At 42.0% G+C, this 24,962-nt stretch overlaps 1 protein-coding gene across 1 annotated transcript in view; it reads left to right on the top strand.

Moving 5' to 3' along the window:
• LOC120986373 (retinol dehydrogenase 8-like) overlaps positions 1 to 24,962 on the top strand; it is a 68,863-nt gene that overhangs the window by 33,386 nt on the left and 10,515 nt on the right. The window contains exons 2-4 of the mRNA XM_040414910.1: positions 610 to 780; positions 882 to 1,061; positions 5,635 to 5,728. Coding sequence (XP_040270844.1) covers positions 610 to 780; positions 882 to 1,061; positions 5,635 to 5,728 — 445 coding nt within the window. The remainder of the gene's footprint in view (positions 1 to 609; positions 781 to 881; positions 1,062 to 5,634; positions 5,729 to 24,962) is intronic.

Raw genomic sequence — 24,962 nt, 5'->3', positions numbered from 1 at the left:
GTGGCAGAGTATCCCCATCTCAGCATCTTCTTCTGGTTACTGGTGAAGTCTGGCAGAGTCTCTCTTACTGAACACTGGTCCCTATTTGCAGACAACTAGGGGCTCTGACTACTTTTCTTTTATACAGTTTCTGATTCAGAACCTTCTATTGGAGAAACACCGCCTAACAGAAACAATGTTGCAATTTCCATCTGCCATAGACTTGTATTGAGCCCTTAATACAAGTCAATGGGAATGAATAAGCAGTTTTCAGAAATAAACAACAGTCTAGATAGAGCTTAACTAGACAGTCAAAAGGTCACTGTGTCTGTTTTTCCCTCCAAAACTTAGTTCTGCATATTCTCTTATAGTAACTGTGGAAAATGACTAGCTTCTCAGTGCATAGGTAGAAAGTCCCAAAGTCTCTCAGTATTAGCTGGCTGTGTATCAACTCTCCCTGCAGTGCAGTGCAAATACTGTTCAATAACAGTGAGAATGAACAGGATATATCACAATAAACATATAAAATGCAGTTCAACAAGACAATATAAGTATAAACAATGGCATAAATCATGATGCAAGTTAACTCTTCAATGTGCAATAAAGTAGGGTGTTGGAGGTTTTCTATAGTACCAATGGTGATTGCCACTATGAGAGACCCCAACAAGAGTGCAAAGTTGGAAGCAGAAGCTGGAGAGTCCTTCAATAAGACCCTGGTAATCAGACAGCTGGATGTAACCAATGAAGAGTCAGTGAAGAAATGCATAGCAGAGCTGCCTGGTCAGACAGTGGACATCCTTGGTAAGCGATCAACATGGTTGAGTTACACATTTAGTTTGGTGTTAATAAGTAACGAAGTTTGTTATAACTCTTGTAATATGATGTACATTGTTGATTCCCAGTGAACAACGCTGGTGTAGGCCAGGCTGGTCCCCTTGAAAGCATCTCAATGGACGACATGAGGAAAGTCTTTGAGACAAACTTTTTTGGGGTGGTGCACTTGATCAAAGAATTGCTCCCTGCCATGAAGAAGAGAAGAAGTGGTCACATTGTGGTTATAAGCAGCGTCATGGGGTTACAAGGTGAGATATGGGTTTTTTGTATACTTTATACCACAATGTTATTTCTCTTAGGCCTCTTGCACACGACCGTATGGCTTTTTCAGTATTTTGCGGTCCGCAAAAACAGGATCCGCAAAAAATACGGATGACATCTGTGTGCATTCCGTTTTTTGCGGAATGGAACAGCTGGCCCCTGATAGAACAGTACTATCCTTGTTCGTTATGCGGACAATAATAGGACATGTTCTATCTTTGAACGGAACGGAAAAATGGAAAAACGGAAGGCATACAGAGTACCTTCCATTTTTTTGGAGAATCCATTGAAATGAATGGTATACGGAACGCAAAAAAAACGTAACGTAAATGAAAAAAAAAAACGTTTGTGTGCAAGAGGCCTTAGGGTATGAGGACAGATAGATGCCTCAAAGACTATCGATATTAGTAAGACATCTGCCAGTCTATGGCTACTTTCATATTGAGCATCTTGTTTCCTTTAAAGTAGTGTCACTGTCACTTCCCGCCCAAGAGAATGTTTGAACAGAAACATTGTGGTCAGTATTTGGCCATCATTTTTCAATATTTGCTAGTCAAAACCAGGGATGGACTCAAACTACAGAAGAGGTGAAAGTCTTTCCATTTTATGTTTTCTCCTGGTTTTGGCTTACAAATATCGATGCAAAACGCTGTGTGAAAGTGGCCTTACAACCCTGGTGGCTTGCACGCCATAAGAGGTTCAGAAAACATTTGTCTAATGTGTGTGGCCACCTTTAGGTTAATGACAACTGGGGGTCTACTGTGCACCAAGGACAAGCCGAGGCTAAACAGTCATGCTGTTTGTCCATATAACTAAGACATGCTTTTTAACACTTTCAAACCTTTACTGACCACTATCCTTCTGATTCAATCCTGTCGATACCCTGATGATAGCTCAAAATAACTCCAGTGACATAAGTAAATCTTCTTGAATAGTGATTTTCAATCATTATGCGGCTTAGATGTGACGTTTTCGGCCAACACGGCCTTTTTCAAACTGAAGTACAAACAAAAAGAAGTATATACAGTAAATAACAATTTGATCCATCACGACAAACATGGTAAACATTAGGTGGTCATGTGGCCAGAGATATATCATTCATATCTATGGCATTTTCTGCGGAAGTCCATGTATTTCTATTCCATACAAAGAGTGATATGAACATAATACAATTAATGTAGCATCTAACCCCTTTTTCACTTTTTTCTGGTTCCTTTTGTCATTTTTTTCCCATTTTTCCCACCTTTCTTTCACTTCTTTCATTTCTTTCATTTAATTCCATGCTTCACCTTTTTTCCCTTAATTCTCTCTTTTCCCTCATTTCTCTCTTTTCCCTTAATTTGTTTGTCCTGAGTTGGCCAATTTTTTCAGCTCTTTTATTTGGACTTTCTGTTTTCTTGCCTGCTCATTACTTACTAAGTTTTGGTTCATTTTTGTTGTCTTTCAACATTGTCCTCTCTATACGCCTGATCTGTCTCATCCCCTCCGATAATCTACCTTCTAACTTCCTTTTCTCTCTATTCACTTCCATACATCCCCTCCTATAGCGATTCTTTCACTGAGGTCTGAAAAGCGCTCGGCGCATGCGCATGTGACAGCCACTGTTTAGCGCACAAGCCTCATAAGACGCCGGCCACACCGGTCAAAACATGGCATCCTCCGGTAGTGCAGCAGCACATTTGGTTAGACCAAGCCATCGCCTTCCATGTTCCTTACAGAGCGGCACCAGGTAGGCCAGTAGTCCAGGTCTCTTAAGTTATCTTATCCCCGTGAGGTAAACAGGACCTGTTCATCCCCCTGGGAGTGTCCCTGTTGTTTCTGCCCCTCCACAGCCTCTTAACAAAGTTTTCTTAACTAGAATGACTCAGTACTCGCTTTGGGACAGCGATATTTTGGTGGACCTCTACCTTCATACGATTGTATGCTTTATGTGTCGTGGATTTCCGCCATGTGACATCATGTTGTTATGACACAATGCTTCTGTTATATTACGTGTTAGATGCTACATTAATTGTATTATGTTCATATCACTCTTTGTATGGAATAGAAATACATGGACTTCCGCGGAAAATGCCATAGATATGAATGATATATCTCTGGCCACATAACCTAATGTTTACCATGTTTGTCGTGATGGATCAAATTGTTATTTACTGTATATACTTCTTTTTGTTTGTACTTCAGTTTGAAAAAGGCCGTGTTGGCCGAAAACGTCACATCTAAGCCGCATAATAATTAAAAATCACTATTCAAGAAGATTTACTTATGTCACTGGAGTTATTTTGAGCTACATGTAATAGGGTAGGAACCCTACTTCCAGGGACGAGGATCCCTGAACTGCACCTTCTCCCTGGCTGTGACGCTCTGCGCTGCGATTGGACAGCGCTACAGCCAGGGAGAAGGAACGCCCAGGGAGAAAAGCTGATGTCTCCTCCCCGATGTTCCGATAGTAGTAATTAGCATACAGCGCGGGAGACGATAACGGGGGCCACAGCGGGCGCACAAAGCGGTCCCCAGATATAATAGTAAGTCCAGGGAGATTTCTGGGCGCCGCTCTACATGTCCTGCTACTTAGTTAACAATGTCCAGACCCATGAAAGGTCCTCTTTAAGGTATATTCATTGTTAATACATAGTAGATCTATGGGGGTTGTTTTTCAGTCTTGTAAAAGGTGGCAAAGGGATCTCGCCCATTCAGTACTGGTTAGTTGGGATAAAGTCTTTAGCAGCATCAGCGAAGTATCTTCTAATGCCTCCTGGATCAAGTTATATTGGCACACCATCCAAAGGTGAAATTATATGCCCAAATTTATTTTTAAAATCCAGGAAATATCCTCTGTTAATTGTCCTAAAGGCCTTCAAGGGTCTGTGGATTTAATAAACCTCCTCTGGAGATGTCCAAAGCTCCATCAATACTGGCCTGAGGTACCTAGAATGCTAAGTGATGCACACGAAACAGAGGTACCAACTCTAAGATATTTATCCCTAGATTGTGGATGTTTAATAAGGTTCCTACATCAACAGCATTGAGTAACATGCTGACCTATAATTACAAATTATAGGAATTTCGCAATATCAAGACAATCACAAAAATATTTCTTCCATATAGATACTGTCCCATATAGAGCAGATACTGTCACAGTAAGGGAAGGTGAAGTAAGATAAGAAGCAAGTGTAGAACGTGTAAAAATCCTAAAACTCATGTATAATTATATTTATGCCTATTTTCCTCTCTCTTCAGGGTGGCTTGGGTGGAGGTTAGGACTGAGGTTATGATAACTGAGGTTACTGATAACTTTGCGTATGCTAAATTTATTGTATTTGTTTAAAGGTAGTCTCCACTCTGGAAATTCCAGTTTTTTTGTTATAAGGGTCCCTTGACAATTAAATAATCCTGCAGTTCTGCTCTGCAGGATCCCTCATGTGAGAAAACCTGGCAGCAAGTGGTCAGTTTCCATGCAGTGCCACCACAAGGTAAAAGAAGCACTGAATCAAATCAATGGCATACCTTTGTAATCCAGGACAGGAAGGTCCTCCACAGTCAGAAGCTCTATTTGTATCCACTCTCCACTCTGGCCTAGGTATGAGGAGCATGGGTATATGAAAGGGGTTTATGAAAATGAACTTTCTAAACTAGACAAAATGTTTAACAAAGTCTCTCTTTCTCATTTCCACCTCGTAGATGGTATCAAAGCCGATTAGGTTGGGGAGCTTAACTATAAGTATATCCTCCTACTTATTTCTATATGTTCTATGTAGAAGGGAGAGCCTCATGTTTCATTAACCTTGAAGTTTATTTTCTTCCTCTCAGTTTAAAGTCAAAGAGGTTGTCCCATCTCAGACATTTATGGCCTATCACTAGGATGTGCCATAAATGTCAGATAGGTGTCTCCAGAATGGAACATCAAAGTGAAGGGAAAGCATGTAACGCATACGTGGCCACCCTCCATTCACCACTATGAAAGTTTTGAAAATAACCAAACCCTTGCTCGGCTATTTCCGTTAGTCCCATAGAGGATGCCACCTATGCATGGCATGCCATATGTTTTGCATTCACTTCATGGGCCTTGCTCTGGAGATAGAAGCAAGTCCCAGATGTGATACAGCTACCTGACATTTTTGATATATCCTAGCAATATTCCATAGATGTCCCGGATAGGACGACCCATTTAACCCAAAAGGGACACGAATGAGGAGCGTTAAACTGATTCTGCCCTTAAATTCTCTGTTCGTAGGCTTCACATTGCAGCTCATCTTGTTCAGACGGCTGCTGTGTATTAACACAAGTCTTCAGTCCACCACTGTGAAATGATGTATTCTTCTTACAGTGGCCCTACTGGTTAACTGAAAGGCAATGACTGGAGGTCCCAGCAGAAGAACACCCCATGAGCTTACTGTCAGAGAATACTTCTAACAAAAACAATTTCTAAAGTGGAAACCACCCCTTTGATATACTATATATGGGACATTAGCAATACTTGTGATGCCCAGTAATATAGTTTGGAGTTTTATGTAAATGTGAGGTTTTAATGTTTTCTCTGGACTTTCTTTTATTACACAGGCATTGTTTTTAATGACGTCTATGCAGCTTCAAAATTTGCAATTGAAGGATTCTGTGAAAGTCTGGCCGTTCAACTCTTAAAGTTTAATATCTTGTAAGTATAGAAAAAAAAATCTCTGTTTCTCATTAACCACATATTTTTTCCATGGAGAGATGAGCAAGTTTCCATCTGCTTGATGAACCTATTTGAAGAGGTGATCCCAGTGTCAGACTGTGGTTCCTCTTGCCCAGCAGAGGAATTTATTCTCAAGGCCCAACCACCCATAAAATCAATAAAGTCTAAAAGCTTTTGATTCAAATAAACCTAGACCCTAGTGTAGCCTGAGTACTTTAAAGGGATTGTCCACTTTGGATAATCCATTTTAAACTATAAACTGATCACAGACAATCAGCTATATACAATCTCTGAAGGAACCTGGTAGGTGTTTAACTTTCCTACAGCACCACCGCAGGAGTGAATAAGCATTACACTGCATTAAAATCAATTATATTCCTGTACATAGGAGCAGTATTATAGTACTTATATTCTTCTACATAACAGCAGTATTATAGTAGTTATATTCTTGTACATAGGGGCAGTATTATAGTAGTTATATTCTTGTACATAGGGGCAGTATTATAGTAGTTATATTCTTGTACATAGAAGCAGTATTATAGTAGTTATATTATTGTACATAAGAGCAGTGTTATAGTAGTTATATTCTTGTACATAGGAGCAGTATTATAGTAGTTATATTATTGTACATAGGAGCAGTATTATAGAAGTTATATTCTTGTACATAGGAACAGTATTATAGTAGTTATATTCTTGTACATAGGAGCAGTATTTTAGTAGTTATATTCTTGTACATAGGAGCAGTATTATAGTAGTTATATTCTTGTACATAGGAGCAGTATTATGGTAGTTATATTCTTGTACATAGGAACAGTATTATAGTAGTTATATTCTTGTACATAGGAGGCAGTATTATAGTAGTTATATTCTTGTACATAGGAGCAGTATTATAGCAGTTATATTCTTATATATAGGAGGCAGTATTATAGTAGTTATATTCTTGTACCTAGGAGGCAGTATTATAGTAGTTATATTCTTGTACATAGGAGCAGTATTATAGTAGTTATATTCTTGTACATAGGAGCAGTATTATAGTAGTTATATTCTTGTACATAGGAGCAGTATTATAGTAGTTATATTCTTAGCCAAATTTCTTTTTATTAAAAGAATAAAGTACACCATACAATCACATACCATCATACTTAGATGAAAGGCAGTATGACAAGCATTTCATGGAAGTGAAGTGACAAATAAAGCAAATCAAAGCTGTACATGGTGTCTAAAATAAAACCATTAATGGCAAAATAATAACAGTAGGGAACAACGGGAAAGGAAAGGAATGGTAAGGGGGGGGGGGGGGGTTGGGGGGGAATCAAGAGATATCTAACTCCGTCAAGTAAACTTTCTAAAGTTTTTCCATGGTGACCAGATTTTAAGAAATCGAAGGCGGGTGAAGGATTCCCAATGGGCCAGCTCTTCAAATCTATAAATCTGATCCACCTTGTCTCTCCACATCATTACAGTAGGAGGTTCAGCATTCTTCCAAAGCAGCGGTATCAGCAATCTCGCCGCCGTGATGAGCATAGTGGGAAGATCAGATCTACAGGGGGACAGCGAGTCATTGGGGCACCAAAGTAAGATCAGTTTGGGATCTAGTTTGACTTGCGTAGCACAAACCTCATTGATCAATGCTTCTATGCTTAACCAGAACGCTTTGATCCTCTCACAATACCACCAAATGTGTGATAAGGAACCTATATCCTTCCCACACCTCCAACACTCACTTGAGATGTCTGCGTTGAGCTTGTGTAGAAATTCCGGGGATTTGTACCATCTGGTAAGTAGATTATATGAATTCTCTTGTATTCTAATACAGCGACTAAAGCCATGGGAGTGTGAGAGGATAAAAGCCCTTTCCAGATCTGAGAGCCGAATAGAGAGCTCCCTTTCCCAAGAATTGAGGAAGTGTAGCTCAGGAGGGAAGGATGAGAGCAATTCTTTATATATGGTAGACAGCGGTTTAGGAATCTTACATGTGTCTGAAATCCGTTTTTCTAACCAAGAAGGGGAGCTAGTAGTAGTTGAAGGTGGAAGTTTAATTAATTTAATATCTTTCTGCAGGGCGAACACCTGAAGAAAGTGGGCATTTTTAATTTTGAGGTCATTCAAGACTGGAGTCCAATCTAGGTTCCCATCTGGAGTCTGGATCTCACTAATGGGAGTCTCAGCCAGGAGAGGCCAGATGCCTGAAGGCGTCTTAGCTTCCGGGTGAACGTGGAACTGTAAGGAGGAGAGTGGTGTGCCTGGGATAGGAAATGTAAGCACTTTGGCTTTGTATTGCCTGGCCCATTCTACCCATAGGCTCTTCCATAGGGGCAAGAAGGAGGAGCTACCAGGTGAACAAGGGGATAGACCCCAGAGTATCCGTCTCATTTTAGTGGTAAGCAGAGAGCGCTCTAGACGCACATATGGCGCATCATAGGAGTTATTAAGAAGAGACAGACCTCGGAATAGTTGATAAGCCGCATAGTAGGAGCGCATGTCAGGCAGACCAAAGCCGCCAAACCTTTTCTCTCTGGTCAGCACAGAATAAGCAATTCTGGCAGGTTTGGTGCCCCATAAAAAGAGTGAGAAAACTCGCCGAGTGTCGACAAAAAATGAGTGCGGCAGCCAAATATGCAAAACTTGTAGTAGGTACAAAAATTTAGGGGCTATAAATGTCTTGAGGTAGCTCCTCCTTCCACACCAGGAGATAAATGGGAGTTTGATAGATTGTAAGTGTTTCCTAACCGATGAGAGTAAGGGGGCATAATTAAGAGCAAACAAATCCTTTGCTTGAGCCGGGACATGTACTCCTAAAAATACTATATCTTTTGTAGCCCATTGAAAGGGGGTAATTTTCTGAAGGGCCTCTTTCACCGAGTCAGGGCAGGTGACATTGAGGGCCATGGACTTACTATAGTTGATTTTGAAGTTTGAAACAAAACCAAATTCCTCAAAAAGGAACAAGAGCCTAGGGAAAGAAGTTTCGGGATTAGACGTCATTATTAATAGGTCATCAGCAAATGCGGCTGTCAAGTGGGTCTGAGAATTGATGGTAAGGCCCCTAACAGCCGGGTCCTGCCGGATCTTACAGAGCAAAGTCTCCATAACTAAGACAAATAAAGATGGAGAGAGGGGGCAACCCTGCCTCGTCCCGTTAGAGATGGAAAAGGAGGGAGAAAGCGTACCGTTTATTTTGAGTTTGGCAGACGGGGCTGAGTACAAAGTGAAGATCGCGGATATGAACGAGTCTGGGAAACCAAACCTCGACAGGGCCCGCGACATATAATGCCAACCGACCCTGTCGAAGGCCTTCTCTGCGTCCGTGCTCAACAAGGCCAAAGGTGTGGATGAGCTTCTAGCCCAGTCCATAAGATGGAGCAGGCGTATCGTGTTCTCACAGCCCTGTCTGCCCCGCACAAATTCTACTTGCTCGCTATCAATAAGATCCGGCAGGATCAGCTGAATACGCTGTGCTAATATTTTGGCCCACCACTTGACATCCGCATTTAGCAGTGAGATAGGGCGGTAGCTGCCACATTGGAGGGGGTCTTTGTTTTCTTTGTGGATTATAGTTATGTGTGCTTCTAATGTTTGGGGGGGCAGAGATCCTCCGGACAGGAGAAAATTACAGAGTGTCTGAAAATGAGGGGTCAAAATGTCTCTGAAGGTCTTATAATACGATATGGGAAGTCCATCTGGACCTGGACTCTTACCTGATGGTATGGAGGATAGGACCTTGTCAATCTCTTCTCTTGACACAGGGGCGACTAGCTGGGAGGCTTGGAGGGGGCTAATGGAGGGGAGCTGTAGAGTTGATAGGAACTCATCTGTGGCCTGCTCAACCGAAGTGGAACCAGGACGGTCTGGGGTGGGAAGGTTATAAAGATCAGCATAAAATGCGCTAAAAGCTTTTGCTATGTCATGGGTCGATTTATGCTTATTGCCTTTTGCGTCCAGAATTGCGGGGATAAATGAATCCGCGTGGCGTTGCTTAGCCATGGCAGACATCAGTTTATTCCCCTTGTTCCCATGGGCATAAGCTTTAAACTTGGAGCGGAATATAAGTTTCGCAGATTTAGTATTAAACAGGTTTTTCAGTTCCGTCCTGGCCTCCACCAATTCAGCAGCCACAGCCTGAGCCTGGGTTTGCTTATGAGTCAATTCTAGACTTGCTATGCGGGACAACAGGTCGTCCACAGCCTTGGAGCGCAGTCTTTTAACATGCGAGCCCAGGGCTATTAGTTCCCCTCTAACTACTGCTTTATGAGTTTTCCACAGAATGGAGGGAGAGGGAGGGGGGTCGCCCGCCGCATTAAGAGAGAAGAATTCAGACATAATCTGGGAGATTTTAGTTACATTAGCAGGGTCAGAGATTAAGGTGTCATTAAGACGCCATATTCTTTCCCTTTTAGGAAGAGCGGTCATAGACACCCGGAGAAATACTGGAGCGTGGTCAGACAGCGTGTTCCCAATCCTCGCGTCTACTACATGAGAAATATGGGGGGAGGATAGAAATATATAATCCAACCTATGGAAGGACTTTTTTGCATTGGAATAGAACGTGTAATCCCGACTAGAGGGGTGCATAGTGTGCCAAACATCTATAACCCGCAGTTTCTTCAGCGCAGTCTTCAGACGGCGCAGAAGTTTGTGGGATAACTCGGATCTCTGGGAGGACGAGTCAAGGTCAGGCTCCAGGGTCACATTAAAGTCACCTCCTAGTATAAGCATACCCTCACTAAAAGCTGACAATTGAGCAAGAGTCCGAACGAGCCAGGGGATCTGACCCCTATTAGGGGCATAAATGTTAGCCAGGGTGACAGGTGTGTCAGCGATGTGCCCTTTCACGAACAAGAAGCGACCGTCTGTATCTGCAAGTACAGCGGAGTGTTTAAAGGGCAGACGCTTGTGGATGGCCACGCTGACACCCCTGCAAGCTGAGGCATATGAGCTGTGAAACCATTGTGAGAATACTTTTGGGGATAGTTTTCCCGTCTTAAAATGAGTTTCTTAAAGAAATGCAATCGAAACATCATCTTTCTGTAACAATGAGAGCACCTGAGACCGCTTACATGGCTCGTTCAGACCCTTGGCATTCAATGAGGCAACTACAATAGAGGCCATAGTAAAGACAGAGGAGGCCAGTCGGCCCAGAGCAGAAGGACATCTAGTCTGGAAAGCAACGGACGGAGTAATGAGGAGAAGGAGGGGAAGGAGATTAAAGGGAAAGTCAAAGGAAAAATAAAAGACATAACAGATAAGACATAGACACTATACATGTAACAAGGCATGTCTCCCCATGGACAGAGAGCTCGTGGTCCCACCCAGCATCTGACATGATGGAGATCCTTTTTCATAGCGGCGGACAGCCGGGATCTATCAGAGGGGGGCTCCTGTGGGGCCATTAGGGGGTTTAAGGAGGGGTGTGGGGGAGAGGAATTAATCAGTAACATTACCGATATAAAGGCAAACATATAACCCCAGCAAAGTTATCAGTGCTAACATTGCATCAAATCACAACCTGTATCTTGTGTAGGAAAGGTAGCGATAAAAAGGGCAAATCCCAAAGCCCATAGGAAACGGGGCAATGGGCTAAGACCCTGATCAAGGCCACAAATAGGTAACAAACAGGCAATAAACAGCTCGAGCAGAGCAAACAAAGACCCTTCAGCCTGAAACTCAAAAAATGTCCCAGGACAAAGAACTCAGTAGTGAGTAAACATAAGAGACTTCAGCTACTCACAGAGCAGAGTCACGTGACAGCAACTTGAGAACGGCCTTTTCCTTGCTTCTCTGGTCTGAATGGCGAGACTTGCTGCCACGAATCTACACCCGGGGGGAGAGGCAGGGGGTCCCCTTGATCAGCCGGCATCCAAGAGGGAACTGCGATGGTTGCAATCGCAAGAGGGCCCCATATAGCTTTAAGGTCTCCCGGGGTCCGCACCGTGTACTGCCTTCCATTTTTCAAGATGGCCAAGCCGAAGGGATAGAGCCATCGGAATGGCGTGGCTGTGGCTTTAAGGGCCTCCAGGAGTGGCCTTATGATGCGCCTCTTGGCCAAGGTGGAGGGGGCCAGATCTTGAAAGAATAGGATGGGGGTCTCACCATACATGATGCGATCCGCCTCTCTTCCCGCCCTAAGCAGTGCCGCAGTATCCACGTAGCTGAGGATGCCACATACTACATCTCGCGGCGGTTCACCATGTTTAGGCTTGGGCCTCAAAGCCCTGTGAATGCGCTCAATCACAATCGGAGCTGCTCTTTCAGCACCTAGCAAGGAGGAGAAAGTTTCACATGCTGCTGAATTAAGCGCATCAATCGCGATATTTTCGGGTAGACCGCGGATGCGAATATTTCGCCGCCGGCTCCGATTTTCTTGATCTTCAATGCGCAATAGTGCATCATTTAGCAAGTCTCTGTGAGTTTGCAGGGCCGCGCTTGTCTTACCCTCATGCACCAGGATGGCTTCCTGTGCGAGCTCCAGGGACTCCACTCGATTACCAATGTGTCGCAGGTCTCCTTTTATTTCCTCCAAATCCTTCTTCAGAGGTGCAAGTGCAGACTCCAGGATATCCCTGAGGACTGCTTTGGAGAGTGAGGAGCTTTTTCTCCTAGGTCTGCAAACTGATAAATCAGAGGCACTTCCTGCCTCTGAACCTTCTTCTGCATCAGGGAGCTGCCGCGCCATCTTGGACACTTCAGCAGCAGGGGTCCTGGATTGTTTCTTGAGATATTTATCCATCTCAGGCTGTCTGGAGCGAGCCCCTGTCGGCTTTGGTGTCTCAGGGTGACGATCTTTACCTAGTTTCCCCATTTGCACAATGTAAGTAGCCAGTAAAAGGGGTTATAATAGCTGCCAGGGAGAGGAGCTCAGGAACAAGCAGCCATTCAGCTCCAAGGTCAGGCTCCGCCCCATAGTAGTTATATTCCTGTACATAGGAGCAGTATTATAGTAGTTATTATCTTGTCCATAGGAGGCAGTATTATAGTAGTTATATTCTTGTACATAGGAGGCAGTATTATAGTAGTTATATTCTTGTACATAGGAGGCAGTATTATAGTAGTTATATTCTTGTACATAGGAGGCAGTATTATAGTAGTTATATTCTTGTACATAGGAGGCAGTTTTATAGTAGTTATATTCTTGTACATAGGAGGCAGTATTATAGTAGTTACAATGGGATGCGAAAGTTTGGGCAACCTTGTTAATCGTCATGATTTTCCTGTATAAATCGTTGGTTGTTACGATAAAAAATGTCAGTTAAATATATCATATAGGAGACACACACAGTGATATTTGAGAAGTGAAATTAAGTTTATTGGATTTACAGGAAGTGTGCTATAATTGTTTAAACAGAATTAGGCAGGTGCATAAATTTGGGCACTGTTGTCATTTTATTGATTCCAAAACCTTTAGAACTAATTATTGGAACTCAAATTGGCTTGGTAAGCTCAGTGACCCCTGACCTACATACACAGGAGAATCAAATTATGAGAAAGAGTATTTAAGGGGGTCAATTGTAAGTTTCCCTCCTCTTTTAATTTTCTCTGAAGAGTAGAAACATGGGGGTCTCAAAACAACTCTCAAATGACCTGAAGACAAAGATTGTTCCCCGTGATGGTTTAGGGGAAGGATACAGAAAGCTGTCTCAGAGATTTCAGCTGTCTGTTTCCACAGTTAGGAACATATTGAGGAAATGGAAGACCACAGGCTCAGTTCAAGTTAAGGCTCGAAGTGGCAGACCAAGAAAAAACTCGGATAGACAGAAGCGACGAATGGTGAGAACAGTCAGAGTCAACCCACAGACCAGCACCAAAGACCTACAACATCATCTTGCTGCAGACGGAGTCACTGTGCATCGTTCAACATTTGGCACACTTTACACAAGGAGATGCCATATGCGAGAGTGATGCAGAGGAAGCCTTTTCTCCGCCCACAGCACAAAAAGTGCCGCTTGAGGTGGGCTAAAGCACATTTGGACAAGCCAGCTTCATTTTGGAATAAGGTGCTGTGGACTGATGAAACTAAAATTGAGTTATTTGGCCATAACAAGGGGCGTTATGCATGGAGGAAAAAGAACACAGAATTCCAAGAAAAACACCTGCTACCTACAGTAAAATCTGGTGGTGGTTCCATCATGCTGTGGGGCTGTGTGGCCAGTGCAGGGACTGGGAATCTTGTCAAAGTTGAGGGACGCATGGATTCCACTCAGTATCAGCAGATTCTGGAGACCAATCTCCAGGAATCAGTGACAAAGCTGAAGCTGCGCCGGGGCTGGATCTTTCAACAAGACAACGACCCTAAACACTGCTCAAAATCCACTAAGGCATTTATGCAGAGGAACAAGTACAACGTTCTGGAATGGCCATCTCAGTCCCCAGACCTGAATATAATTGAAAATCTGTGGTGTGACAAGAGAGAGAGCTGTCCATGACAAGAAAGAGAGCTGTCCATGACAAGAAAGAGAGCTGTCCATGCTCGGAAGCCATCAAACCTGAATGAACTAAAGATGTTTTGTAAAGAGGAATGGTCCAAAATACCTTCAACCAGAATTCAGACTCTCATTGGAACCTACAGGAAGCGTTTAGAGGCTGTAATTTCTGCAAAAGGAGGATCTACTAAATATTGATTTCATTTCTTTTTTGAGGTGCCCAAAATTAGGCACCTGCCTAATTTTGTTTAAACAATTATAGCACACTTTCTGTAAATCCAATAAACTTCATTTCACTTCTCAAATATCACTGTGTGTGTCTCCTATATGATATATTTAACTGACATTCTTTATCGTAACAACCAACGATTTATACAGGAAAATCATGACGATTAACAAGGTTGCCCAAACTTTCGCATCCCACTGTATATTCTTGCATATTGGAACAGTATTATAGTAGTTATATTCTTGTACATAGGAGACAGTATTATAGTAGTTATATACTTGTATATAGGAGCAGTATTATAGTAGTTATATTCTTGTACATAGGAGGCAGTATTATAGTAGTTATATTCTTGTATATAGGAGCAGTATTATAGTAGTTATATTCTTGTACATAGGAGCAGTATTATAGTACTTATATTCTTCTACATAAGAGCAGTATTATAGTACTTATATTCTTGTACATAGGAGGCAGTATTATAGTAGTTATAGTCTCGTACATAGGAGGCAGTATTATAGTAGTTATAGTCTCGTACATAGGAGGCAGTATTATAGTAGTTATATTCTTGTAAATAGGAGGCAGTATTATAGTAGTTATATTCTTGTACATAGGAGCAGTATTATAGTAGTTATATTCTTGTACGTAGGAGCAGTATTATAGTAGTTATATTCTTGTACATAGGAGCGGTATTATAGTAGTTATATTCTTGTACATAGGAGCAGTATTATAGTAGTTATATTCTTGTACATAGGAGCAGTATTATAGTAGTTATATTCTTGTACATAGGAGCAGTATTATAGTAGTTATATTCTTGTATATAGGAGCAGTATTATAGTAGTTATATTCTTGTACATAGGAGCAGTATTATAGTAGTTATATTCTTGTATATAGGAGCAGTATTATAGTAGTTATATTCTTGTGCATAGGAGGCAGTATTATAGTAGTTATATTCTTGTACATAGGAGCAGTATTATAGTAGTTATAGTCTTGTACATAGGAGGCGGTATTATAGTAGTTATATTCTTGTACATAGGAGCAGTATTATAGTAGTTATATTCTTGTACATAGGAGCAGTATTATAGTAGTTATATTCTTGTACATAGGAGCAGTATTATAGTAGTTATATTCTTGTATATAGGAGCAGTATTATAGTAGTTATATTCTTGTACATAGGAGCAGTATTATAGTAGTTATATTCTTGTACATAGGAGCAGTATTATAGTAGTTATATTCTTGTACATAGGAGCAGTATTATAGTAGTTATATTCTTGTATATAGGAGCAGTATTATAGTAGTTATATTCTTGTACATAGGAGCAGTATTATAGTAGTTATATTCTTGTACATAGGAGCAGTATTATAGTAGTTATATTCTTGTATATAGGAGCAGTATTATAGTAGTTATATTCTTGTGCATAGGAGGCAGTATTATAGTAGTTATATTCTTTGTCAATTGTCTTTTTATTGAACAGCATATTAGAAGAAATGTATACATACATTGGTGCACAAATCAGGATTAGTACAGACAAGTCAAAGGCGTGTTTTGACAATATAATGCATAATATACATAGTACATATTTAAGGTGCATATCTTCAGAGCAAAGTCATCTAGAACCAACTAATTGACATTTGGCGTGTGACCTGTGGTAGGTAGGTCAAACAAACATATAAGGGGTGGGGGGGGTATAATGTGTCCTTAGAACTGGACATGTACGGTCTGAGGCTGTTAAGATATCTTCCGATGATTCCAAAGGGAGGAAGAAGATTTAGCACCCTCTGTTCTCACTAATGTGTCAGTCTTGTCTGGGGGACATTCTCAAAGTTGTTTGTCTATCAAAAATTGTTAAGATGTTGGTGTACCGTTCGCATATCTATATGCAATCCAGGGGGCCCATAGCTTCTTGTGCTTCTCATGCGCCCTAAGTTCCCAACCCGCTAGTTCTTCCATACGATGCACGTGATCTAGTTTGTTTAACCACTGAGAGGTGGTGGGGGGTTCTTTACTCAGCCACTTTTGGGGGATAAGTAGACGGGCAGCCTGAATCAAGTGTGTAACAAGTTTGTTCCTTGATGGCGATAGTTCTTTTGTTGGAAGCCATAAAAGAACCAACTTTGGGGTCAATGTCAAGTTAGTGTTTAAGATTTCATTAATGGTCCGAGAGACGTCATCCCAGTATCCTCTTATTTTAGAGCAGGACCAAAAAATGTGTAGAAGAGTGCCACTCTCTTCCCCACACCTCCAACACCTGTCGTGCTCACTCAAACCACTAAGAAATAGTTGCTTGGGGGTAAGGTACCACTGTGTGAGAACCTTATATGAGTGCTCTTGGATCTTTACACAGCGGGAGAAGCCATGCGAGTGTGCGTGCATGCGGAGAATATCTGTCTCCGAAAAAGTAGTCTTAAGGTCATTAGCCCAAGTGTGAACATATTGTGGGGTCATGCGGCGTTGTGGTGAGATCAAGGCCATATATATAGTAGATATCAATTTGCGTTGGGGGGAAGAGGGGGTTGCTAACTTTTCAAACCATGTCGGGGTCATTACACATGACTTCTGAGTGGTTAGCTGTTTCCCAGCAGATTTTATAGTTATTAGGTCTAGGAAGTTAAATGCACCCCAGGCTAAGCTAAGGGGATGTTGATCCGGCAAAGTGCCGTTTACCTTTTCTATAAATTCAGCTGCGGAGAAACCTCTTAATCTGTGCCAAATCTGCGAGACCTGAGATCCTGGAGGTTGAATCGAATATGGTATGAGATCTGCTGGCATCACACCAGGGGGGTTCTATAGGAGCCCATGTGCCTTGTTGAGCTGCTTAATGACTAGGCTAGTGCCCTTTAAAAGAACATGTGAATGGAGTGATGTATTTGCCTGACCCCATAGGGCTGCTTTCTGCGGTTGGGTGAGCTGCATTAGTTCTAGATCCGTGCCCAATGTGCGGTAGGCAGGGGAATGAAGCTGCAACCACCTCCTCAGGTGTATGGCCCTGTAATATGTTTGGATATCTGGCAGTGCTATACCTCCATGACCACGCCCCAGTATCAGCCTCTGGTGAGGAGCCCTAGCCTTCTTGCCGCCCCATAGGTAAGTCATAAAAAGCCTGCGAATCTTTGTAAAGTATGAGTTAGGTAAAAATATTGGCAACATCTGTAGTACGTACATAATTTTTGGGAGAACAAACGCTTTTAGGATATTCTTCCTTCCCATCCAAGAGGAGTAAGGGAGGCGTAGCGATTGGAGCAGGTTTTGGACCTCTGATATTAGGGGAGTATAATTAAGCCGAAATAAATCTTCCGTGGAGGCAGAAATCTTCACTCCCAAATAGGAAACACAAGAGGACTGCCATTTAAATGGTGTATTTGATTTCAAAATGGCTATGGAGCTCGCTGGAGCATTAACATTTAAAGCTTCTGACTTGGTATAATTCATTTTGTAGTTTGATAGCCTACCATACTCTTCAAACAGTGTCAAAAGATGCGGGAAGGCCTCGACCGGGTTAGAGACCATGATCAGTAGATCATCAGCATAAGCCACATTAATATATTCTATGGCGTCATTTCCTGTTTTCACACCACGTATATTTACATGGTCTCTAATAGCCTGAAGGAGGGTCTCCATGACCAATATATATAAGGCAGGAGATAGGGGGCAGCCCTGACGCGTCCCGTTGCGAATAGGGAAGGATGGGGACAATGTGCCATTGACCCTAATTCTAGCACTCGGGTCCTTGTACAACGACATGACTGCCTCCTGAAATTTTATCGGGATTCCAAACCTCAGTAGAGTCCTCCTCATAAAGTCCCAGCTCACCCGGTCGAAGGCCTTCTCCGCATCCACACTGAGCAGCGCCAAGGGGAGGTTTTTCTTTTTGGCCCACTGTATTGCTGTGATCAACCTACAGGAATTATGATTCCCTTCCCTCCCTGGAACAAAGCCAGATTGGTCAGGGTGAATAAGTTTAGGGAGCAGGTGTCCCAGGCGTGTCGCCAGAAGTTTAGCCCATATTTTTATATCCACGTTAAGTAACGAGATTGGCCTAAAACTACCGCAGAGAAGGGGGTCTTTCCCTGGTTTGGGGAGGATGGTTACCGTGGCCTCCAATGATTGTTTATGAAGGGTTTCACCATTCAGGAGTGCATTGCACCACGTTACCAGGTGGGGTATTAGTATATCTGAGAATTTTTTATAGTAACCCACTGGGAAGCCATCTGGGCTAGGACTTTTACCCATGGGCATAGAGGCTAGTAATTTTTTCACTTCAAGTTCAGTGACTGGCTCTAATAAGGTGTCACCTTCTTGGGAGGTTATCTGGGGTAGATTGAGGCCTTTCAGAAACAAGTCTGTTGCTTCTGGTATTGATAGGTCTGGGTGGTTGGGGTCTGTCAGGCCGTAAAGTTGCTTATAGAATTTTTGAAATTCCTCTACAATATCAGCTGTTTTATGTAACATATTTCCATTGCTGGATTTGATATTGGGTATGAACATGGACTCTTTCCTTTGTTTAATAAGGGAGGATGTCAACTTAGCTCCTTTATCCCCGTGGGAGTAGTGTTTAAATTGGGCATATTGATAGGCTTTTGCGTTTTGAATGTTTAAATGGTCTTTTAGTTGTGATCTTAGCTGGGTCAGTTCAGTCTGAACTTTTATTGCTCTAGACCGTTTATGGACCGCTTCTTTATCTGCTATCTGAACCAAGAGATCATGTAGGATCCTTTGTTTCTCTTTTTTGACCCTACTACCTAAGGCTATTAACTCCCCCCGGATAACCACTTTGTGCGTCTCCCAAAGTGTCGTCTGGGGCATACCTGGTGTCGCATTAGCCATAAAGAAGTCCTTTAATTTTTGCTCCAGGTTTGAGGTATCTGATTGTTTGTCTAGCAGCGTCTCATTTAAGCGCCACTGTCTAACTGAGGCAGGCAAGCTGGAAAATCTAAGGGCAGCAGAGACTGGGGCGTGGTCAGAGACGGACACAACACCTATGTCCGCTGAATCCACCATATCCACGGCACTGCTGGACAGTAGGATATAATCTAATCTTTTATGCGATTTGTGTGGAGCCGAAAAGAAGGTGAAGTCCCTAGTATCTGGGTGGGCCAGTCGCCAGACGTCCAACAGATTCATGTCTGATATATATCTGTTGATGCACCCCAGTGCTGACTGGGTCAATTGGGAGGAGCCATCAGAAGCATCAATGATAGGATTCAATGTGACATTGAGGTCTCCCCCAATCAGTCTAATCCCCTCTGCGAATAGCTCTAGTTTACTTAGTGTGGTCTTGATCCATTGTTTCTGACCACGGTTAGGGCTGTACAAACTAGCTAGTGTAACCTTTTGTGTACCTATGAGGCCTTTCACGAATATGAAGCGGCCCTCAGGGTCCGTCAGGGTAGATATCAATGTAAATGGTACTTTTCTAGAAATTGCAATACCCACTCCTCTTTTTGCCTTCTCAAAGGCACTGAAATACCAGTGTTGGAGTATGGGTTCTGAATTTTAGGTACATTTGTCTCTCTAAAATGCAGCTCCTGAAAGAAGCAGATATCTGTGTTATTCTTTTTTAACAGACGGATGACCTGGGAGCGCTTTTGTGGGGTATTAAAGCCCCTTACATTGTACGTTGTACATTTAATTGACGACATCATTGAAAAAATGGGGTATCTTTGGAACCGGAGAACTCCAGTCATTCACATCGACCTGGTATGGTTATGTCCCAGTCATTTCTTTCATTAAACCATGTCTCCGTAACAGCCACTAAATCTACATTCTCAGATGCCATTATTGAATCAAGTTCATTGATTTTTTTACCTAAACTGCGAGCATTTGTAGACAGGACTCTGAGCTTATCATTTCTTAACCTCTGTGCTTCTGACCTGTTCTGGCATTGTTTCGGGGGGCAAATGGACTCTTTTATTTTCACTCTTTTGCCCCCCCTTCCTAGTTTAAATACTCTTTCGCAAATTCTTGGAGTTGTTCACTAAGTACATTTGTTCCTTTGAGAGAAAGATGCAAACCATCTTTTTTGTACAGTTCCTTTCTATTCCAAGTAGAGCTATCATGAGAAACAAAGCCAAATCCTTGCTCTTGACACCATTTACCAAGCCATATGTTGAACTCCTTTATGTGCCTCTGCCTATCATTCTGAACACTATGCACAGGCAGAACTTCAGAAAATGAAATGGTGGATGCAAAATCCTGTACGTCATTACCAAGTGTGATAAAAGATTTTTTCACCTCTGACACTTCATTGCAAGCCAGGTCATTTGTCCCTAGATGGACAAGAACATCCACGTCCCCTTCCTGCTTTGCTTGCTTAACAATATTAATAATACGTCTTCTATCTCTTCTAGCAGTAGCCCCAGGGAGACATCTCACAAAACCATTTTCTTTAAGCTCCACACTTCTTATGATTGAATCACCCAGCAACAGCTGCTTCCTTTGAGACTTCACTTTATCTTTTTTGTTGCATACATTAGACATAGGAGTCGATGGTTTCACACCCTCTGTGCTTGAGTCCATATCCATGTTGTCCTTACATTCTGAGAGTGCTGCAAATGAATTATGGAGAACCACCGACTGTGGGACATGTCTTCTATCCACCACTCTAAGACTTCCAGAACCTACAGTAACCCATCTGCCATTTCTGGGGGTCCTCTGTGGCAGTGGCATTGCAGCAGTCCTAGCTGGAGTTTGTTTAACAGATAATTTAAATATTTCAGCTTTTAAAAATGCAATTTCCTGCTGCAGTAAGGAGAACTGTCTACAGATCTGACAGCATCCGAATCTCCAAAGAGTGGAACATGAAATAAATGCACAACAATTCCTGCACTGAACCAAGTCTGCCATTTTAAAGAGGAGGGGAAAAAAAATAAAAATAATAATAATAATAATAATAATAAAAAAAAAATAATAATAATTTGTAACTTTAAATCAAACAAATCTTACCTTTTTTTTGTATTGTTTCCACCTTCCAGCCTACCTCCTGACTATCTCCTGCAATATCTCTTTACTAGTACTTAATGTAGTACTTGAAGGTAGTACTTGCAGCTAATGAATTAGGCCAGCTAATGAGTCTGTCTCTATATATACACACACTGCTTCCCAAGCTCCGCCCCCAGCAACAAATGTAACACCTTAGTGAGCTAGGCTCATTAGCAAACGCACAATAGCAAACAGCTGACCGAATTCCTTACCTCTTCTCAAGCAATGATCAGCAAAAACAACACAGATGAGCCAGTTGGAGACTCTAAGCCAATCTCTTGCAGTATCTCTTGAGTCTCTTCAGTCTCCTGCAATATCTCTTTACTAGTACTTAATGTAGTACTTGAAGGTAGTACTTGCAGCTAATGAATTAGGCCAGCTAATGAGTCTGTCTCTATATATACACACACTGCTTCCCAAGCTCCGCCCCCAGCAACAAATGTAACACCTTAGTGAGCTAGGCTCATTAGCAAACGCACAATAGCAAACAGCTGACCGAATTCCTTACCTCTTCTCAAGCAATGATCAGCAAAAACAACACAGATGAGCCAGTTGGAGACTCTAAGCCAATCTCTTGCAGTATCTCTTGAGTCTCTTCAGTCTCCTGCAATATCTCTTTACTAGTACTTAATGTAGTACTTGAAGGTAGTACTTGCAGCTAATGAATTAGGCCAGCTAATGAGTCTGTCTCTTTATATACACACACTGCTTCCCAAGCTCCGCCCCCAGCAACAAATGTAACACCTTAGTGAGCTAGGCTCATTAGCAAACGCACAATAGCAAACAGCTGACCGAATTCCTTACCTCTTCTCAAGCAATGATCAGCAAAAACAACACAGATGAGCCAGTTGGAGACTCTAAGCCAATCTCTTGCAGTATCTCTTGAGTCTCTTCAGTCTCCTGCAATATCTCTTTACTAGTACTTAATGTAGTACTTGAAGGTAGTACTTGCAGCTAATGAATTAGGCCAGCTAATGAGTCTGTCTCTATATATACACACACTGCTTCCCAAGCTCCGCCCCCAGCAACAAATGTAACACCTTAGTGAGCTAGGCTCATTAGCAAACGCACAATAAGGAAATCTACAAGATTAGGCAGAGAGAGGCCAAGCAAGTTATACGAACTTCTAAAGCGCAGGCAGAAGAAAAACTAGCTCAGTCTATGAAAAAAGGGGATAAGACATTCTTCAGATATATAAATGAAAAAAGGAAATTAAAACAAGGAATAACTAAATTAAAAACAAAGGACGGAAGGTATGTAGAAGAGAATAAAGGGCTAGCCGACTGCCTTAATGAATACTTCTGTTCAGTTTTTACAAAAGAAAAAGGAGAAGGACCTCCACTAGAAAGAATGACTAATAAATCGTTTGATGCATGTATCTTTACAGAGGAAGATGTTCTAAGTTTGCTGTCTAAGGTGAAGACAAATAAGTCACAGGGGCCTGATGAGATACACCCAAAATTATTAAAAGAGCTTAGTGGTGAGCTGGCAAAACCGTTAACAGATTTATTTAACCAATCATTAGTAACAGGAGTCGTCCCGGAAGATTGGAAATTGGCTAATGTCGTGCCCATTCACAAGAAAGGTAGTAGGGAGGAATCGAGCAACTATAGACCAATGAGTCTGACATCAATAGTAGGCAAATTAATGGAAACCCTATTAAAGGATAGGATTGTGGAACATCTAAAATCTCATGGATTGCAAGATGAAAAACAACATGGGTTTACTTCAGGGAGATCATGTCAAACAAATCTTATAGATTTTTGTTGACTGGGTGAATAAAATAATAGACGGTGGAGGTGCAGTAGACATCGCATATCTAGATTTTAGTAAGGCTTTTGACACTGTCCCACATATAAGACTTATCAATAAACTGCAGTAATTGAGCATGGACTCCCATATTGTTGAGTGGATTAGGCAGTGGCTGAGTGACAGACAACAGAGGGTTGTAGTCAATGGAGAACATTCAAAACAAGGTAATGTTACCAGTGGGGTTCCACAGGGATCTGTACTGGGACCGATTTTGTTTAATATCTTCATAAGTGATATTGCAAAAGGCCTCGCTGGTAAGGTTTGTCTTTTTGCTGATGACACAAAGATATGTAACAGGGTTGATGTTCCTGGAGGGAAACGCCAAATGGAAAAGGATTTAGGAAAACTAGAAGAATGGTCAGAACTCTGGAAACTGAAATTTAATGTGGATAAGTGCAAGATAATTCACCTGGGGCGTAAAAACCCAAGAGCAGAATATAGAATATTTGACACAGTCCTGACCTCAGTATCTGAGGAAAGGGAATTAGGAGTAATTATTTCAGAAGACTTAAAGGTGGGAAGACAATGTAATAGAGCAGCACGAAATGCCAGCAGAATGCTTGGATGTATAGGGAGAGGTATAAGCAGTAGAAAGAGTGAAGTGCTTATGCCGCTGTACAGAACACTGGTGAGACCTCACTTGGAGTATTGTGCGCAGTACTGGAGGCCATATCTCCAGAAGGATATAGATACTCTAGAGAGAGTTCAGAGAAGAGCTACTAAACTAGTACATGGATTGCAGGATAACACTTACCAGGAAAGGTTAAAGGACCTTAATATGTATAGCTTGGAAGAAAGAAGAGACAGAGGGGATATGATAGAAACTTTAAATACATAAAGGGAATCAACTCGGTAAAGGAAGAGAGCATATTTAAAAGAAGAAGAACTACCACAAGAGGACACCGTTTTAAATTAGAGGGGCAAAGGTTTAAAAGTAATATAAGGAAGTATTACTTTACTGAGAGAGTAGTGGATGCATGGAATAGCCTTCCTGTAGAAGTGGTAGCTGCAAATACAGTGAAGGGGTTTAAGCATTCATGGGATAGGCATAAGGCCATCCTTCATATAAGATAGGGCCAGGGACTATTCATAGGATTCAGATTTATTGGGCAGACTAGATGGGCCAAATGGTTCTTATCTGCCGACACATTCTATGTTTCTATCTAGGGAATGAACTAGTAACATCACAACTAAAGATTCTGTCAACATGACAAATAGAACAGTGCAATGACTCCCATGCCAGCAACACTGCAGCAGGTCACTTAGCTGCAGCGAAGCGGGCATGAGCAGCCATTTAATCCGGCACATGTACCAGGTTTGTGCCAAGATAACCCTGGTAGGTAAGGGGGGTACAAAATGGAACCATAGTTTCATAATGGTGTCCACATTGCGCCACCTGCTGAACTGGTGCGAAATAGCACCTTTACAGATTCTGGTCTAGGTTAAATGCAATAAAATAACATTGCAAAGCAGGGTGTCTGCTCTGCTGATTACAACAAGAACGGGAACAATTCAGGACACATGACAGACAGGTATACTTGCAGACTTATGATGTGAGAAAATCAAGTAAGAACCTGTCCCTCTATGATATCTGTGGAGAAACTTCATCTGAGACTTAAATAACTCATCTGTATAGTCTCTAGGACTTCAAGTGTCTCTAGATCTGTGCTGGCTCCTCTTCTTCTGTGAGGCTTTAAGCCATCCTGAGGCCTCTGGAAGTTCTGGCAGCTGTGCTCCAATCTCAGCAGATGGCAGCCATGATGGTACATCAAGTGGATCTGTTTGC

This window comes from Bufo bufo, chromosome 1, assembly GCF_905171765.1.
Source record: "Bufo bufo chromosome 1, aBufBuf1.1, whole genome shotgun sequence".
Taxonomy (NCBI): Eukaryota; Metazoa; Chordata; class Amphibia; order Anura; family Bufonidae; genus Bufo; species Bufo bufo.
This window is presented reverse-complemented; position numbering and strand designations above follow the sequence as displayed.